Genomic DNA, 4289 nt, shown 5'->3' with positions numbered 1-4289 from the left:
GAGATTATTGGTGATTATTGGAGTTAATTGGTGATTATCATTGGATTAATCATTGTTTATTACATTATTGGATTATTTAATACTACTAAACGAAAAAAACAAAAAAAAAATTGAAGGAGACAGACCAACCTCCACGGCCCGCGGAGAGCCTACTGACCCAGCCAAAAAAAAAAATTTACTATTTGCTGCGGTTTTGAGACTGACCGCAGCAAATACTCCTCTTTATTTGCTTTGGTTATGGGTTGACCGCAGAAAATAATGCCCTTTTTTGCTGCGGTTTTTAACCGCAGCATTTAAAATAGGCCATTTGCTGCTATCACTATTGCTTGGGGCCAATACCGCAGCAAATAATAGCTAAAAAACCGCAACAAATGAGGTTTTTTCCACTAGTGCTTCATTTATAAAAATGTGATGCTTTTATAAAAAATTGTGATGTCTATGAGAACCATGATACTTCATTTATTTTTTTAGAGTTCAAGTAGTTGCTGCTGCAAGAGGAGAATACAATGAGGACCATGAAGAGAATGTGCCAGAAGTGAACGTAAATGCGGGAATGGAAGAAGAACCTCCATTATCAATAACTAAACGAGAAAGAGTACAAATTGATTCTTTTACAACAATTCCAAAAAAGAAGTAAGTTATAGACGTAGATGCTTCTGCATAAAATTGTGATACTTCAATGTGATGCTTTCTACATAAAATTGTGTTACTCTTCAATGTGATGCTTTGTTTATACAATTTTGATGGGTTACAAGAGAAAAGGCCAACTTCATATGCTCTTATCTCCTTCTCAAATGGTTTGTTTATGTGATAAATTGAATGATAAACAAAGGAGTGCTATGAAAGAAATTGGTTTTAAAGGATTGCTTCTGTTGTAAATTAAGATGTCTGATCATGGTATGGCTAAGTACTTTATTAACCAATATGATGTCAGTACTTCAGTTTTCATAGTCAATCAAAACTGCAAGTACACTATAACTGAGTATGATGTTTGCAATATTTTTGGCTTGCCGTTTACTGTTAATGATGTAATTAAAAGAACTAATTCAAGTGAAGATATATCTGAGTATAATTTATTTGAGGAATAGCAACGAAAACTAGATTGTGTTGGAGCTAAAGATATATCTGCTGAACAACTACTTTCCAAAATGTTGTTGGAGATAATTGATGGAGGCGATGATTTTAAAAGGTTCTTTGTAATGTATGCTTTGATTACATTTTTGGCTCCCAATTCACACCGAACTGTTGATGTTAGTTTGCTTAAACCATTGGTTGATGTTAATGAGATAAAAAATCTTAACTGGTGTGGTTTAGTGTTTGATAGGTTTAGAAGTGGCTTGGAGATATGCCAAACAAAAAATTTGAAAAATATTCCTTCATGTCTAGCCATATTAGAAATTTTCTTTTACCATCGAGTTAGCTCTCTAGGTATTTTTCCATCATCAAGGTAGCCCTTAATCCAACATTGGACTTATGAGACTTTGAAAAAAAGGGCACAACTTGAGTTGAAGGCTAGATCCTTTGGATTGGGTGATTTCGATGGAGACACATACCCAATTTCAAAGAAATGAAGAAAGAAATTGCATGATGATGAGGTGAAGCTAGAAGATAATGGAATGTATCTCAGAATCCCTTTTCCCGATGGCTTGTTGGCTTCTTCTGATCAACAAATTCATGATAAAGCTGGTGATGTAAGTTATATTATTTTTTACATTTAATTTTTTATGAAAACAACCAGTAGGACATTTTAAAATATGAAGTAACAGTTTTTTGTCTATAAAGTAACACATTTCATATAACTTTTTTGTAAGAAGTTTAAATTGAACTGTTTTTTCTTATTATATTCTTTTTATTAAGGAGCTTATGGAGGAAGTTAGGAAGATGAAGAGGAACATGGAAATTGTTACTCAACATCATCTATCAAAACCGTTGAAGTTAAAGGCAAAAGGCAATCAAGTACAAGATGTCGAACAATCATCAAACTCTCCAACACTATCACAGTGGTATTCAAACCCAAAAGTGATGGAGGAGATTGATGAGATTATGGACAGGATAAGAATGGTTAAAAAATGAACAGCCGACATCGACTTACCAAGCTTTGACCTGGGAATATCAAATCTTGAGAAAACACCTTCACCAGCACCGAAGTTGACTGCCAAGAAGAGAGGAAAAAAGAAAATTTGAGTTTGTTTTGCTTCCATGTGCGATGCTTTCAACATAGAACCTTTATGCTTTCAACACAAACCTGTAATGATTTGAACAAAATATTTTTATGAATGATAATGATATTAAAAATCTCAACAATATTCAGGTTAACATCATCAACACGAAAACAATTGTGTTGACGTGTGATGCTTTTGTATAAAACTATGATGTTTTGTTGTATGATGCTTTCTAAATCAAACTGTTCTGCTTTTTACAAAAAACTTTGATGCTTTCTAAATCAAATCTGTGTTACATTTATTCAACACAAAATACAATACATGATACACTACCATTTATTTTTTAAACGTGTGATGCTTTCGACATAAAATCGTGATGCTTTCAACAAAAACTGTGACGATTTCAACACAATATTGTGATAAATTCAATGATAATGACATTAAAAACAAATTAGTCTACATATAACTAATTCTAACAATTACAATGTTAAAATAAAAAGAAATTAGTCTAAAGGCAATTATCCTCTTCATAGAATACAACCTACTAATGTTAAAATAAACAGAAAGTAGTCTACATACTACTAATACTAATGATTAGACTATTTCTCTAGAGAATCAATCAGAAATTAGTTTACACTATGCAACTACTACACAACTCCAAATATAATTGTTCTTCTAAAGCAGGGATTCAATCAATTACCACTGTATTTCATAAACAATAAACAAGTCACCTGCAAGATTCAATGAACAAAATATTTATGTTAAATTTCTAAATGTGGAAAACAGAAACGTTTAATAATGAAAGTATCACTATATATCAAAGAAAGTACCAACATAAAATTCAATATTTATCAAAGAAAGTACCAACATAAAATAACACTTTTATATCATATTGTATTTACTTATTTCTTCTTATGTGGACACGTACGACTATTGTGACCTGCAACTTTGCCACAAGTTTTACATTGTCTTTGCTTGGTCACTCTTTGCTCTTCTTCATCTTTAGTATCCTTTTGTTTTGGATCTTTTTCTTTCCTCTTGCCTTTGTTTGAAGATTGTTTGGGGTTTTGAATTGTAATTATTTTAGGAGCTTCACAACCCACAAACTTTTCTAACTCTTGACGTTTTGTCTTCTCAACCCCACGATTCTCTTTTGCTAAAAGCTCAGATGAATACAACTTTATTTTCTGCAAAAGTTCAACCAAATCATCCTCATCATCTTCTGCCAAACTAATGCATCGATGTACCTCATTCCAAAACATCTCCTAAAACCCCTTTTCTAGGTTCCATAGCACTATTACCATCCAATAATGTGCCATCAATATCATAGACAGGTGTTTTTCGAGCATCTTTTGTCTAGCTTTTCAATATATAAGGTTCTGGCAGATATTTAATGCCTTTTGCATGCAAAACCCATAATGCATGCTTACATAAGACTCCTACTCTTTTGAATAACTTACAAGAGCAATCAACATACAATGTTTGTGCATCATACACAACTTCAAAAATTGTCCCAGTGTTGAAATGTACCACACGATACACATCCTTGCCATCTCTAACGAAATTCTTTTCAAAACCACACTCATCGCGTGCACTAAGAATTTGTTCTTGAAAATCCTTAAAAACAACATCTGTGTAGACACTAGAAGCATGTTTTACAAGAGCGATACGAGTCTTCAAAGCTGCAGAATATAACTTGCATTTACTATCTAGTGTCTGCATCATATAACGTTGAACACCCATCGCACTTTGAAACCTCATTTGGAGTTCAACTAATGTAAGAAATTTGTTCACAAAGTAATTGAAAAAATTCTTCTCACTTTCCGACCTAGGTGTTGGACTAAACAAACCACCCATATAAATATCTCTAAAATATGCGGGGACCCACATTTCTCTAATATCATACATACTATTCAACCATTTATTATTTCTTAAATTAGCATGCTCATAATCCGACATCATTTTTAACCACTGATCTTCAAATTCATGGGGCTCATTATCCCTATTATATACAAGTCTATTAATTCTTCTTAAAAACTCATCATTATTACGTAACTCAATAGAAACTTTATCAGTTAGTTTCTTCATTATATGCCAACAACAGAATTTATCAGTTAGTTTCTTCAT

At 32.5% G+C, this 4289-nt stretch overlaps 1 protein-coding gene across 1 annotated transcript; it reads right to left on the bottom strand.

The window, feature by feature from the left end:
- Window positions 1–3518: 3518 nt before the first annotated feature.
- On the bottom strand, window positions 3519–4289 carry LOC130801098 (protein FAR-RED IMPAIRED RESPONSE 1-like). Its single transcript, XM_057664858.1, has one exon. It carries the CDS (start codon window positions 4287–4289, stop codon window positions 3519–3521), a length of 771 nt encoding a protein of 256 aa, XP_057520841.1.

This window comes from Amaranthus tricolor, chromosome 15 (assembly GCF_026212465.1).
Source record: "Amaranthus tricolor cultivar Red isolate AtriRed21 chromosome 15, ASM2621246v1, whole genome shotgun sequence".
Classification (NCBI taxonomy): Eukaryota; Viridiplantae; Streptophyta; class Magnoliopsida; order Caryophyllales; family Amaranthaceae; genus Amaranthus; species Amaranthus tricolor.
The sequence above is the reverse complement of the archived record's forward strand: the minus strand, read 5'-3'. Positions and strand labels throughout refer to the sequence as shown.

Excerpts from the sequence above, each read along its gene's own strand:
- LOC130801098 (XM_057664858.1), bottom strand. The coding sequence starts at position 4,289 with ATGAAGAAACTAACTGATAAATTCTGTTGTTGGCATATAATGAAGAAA.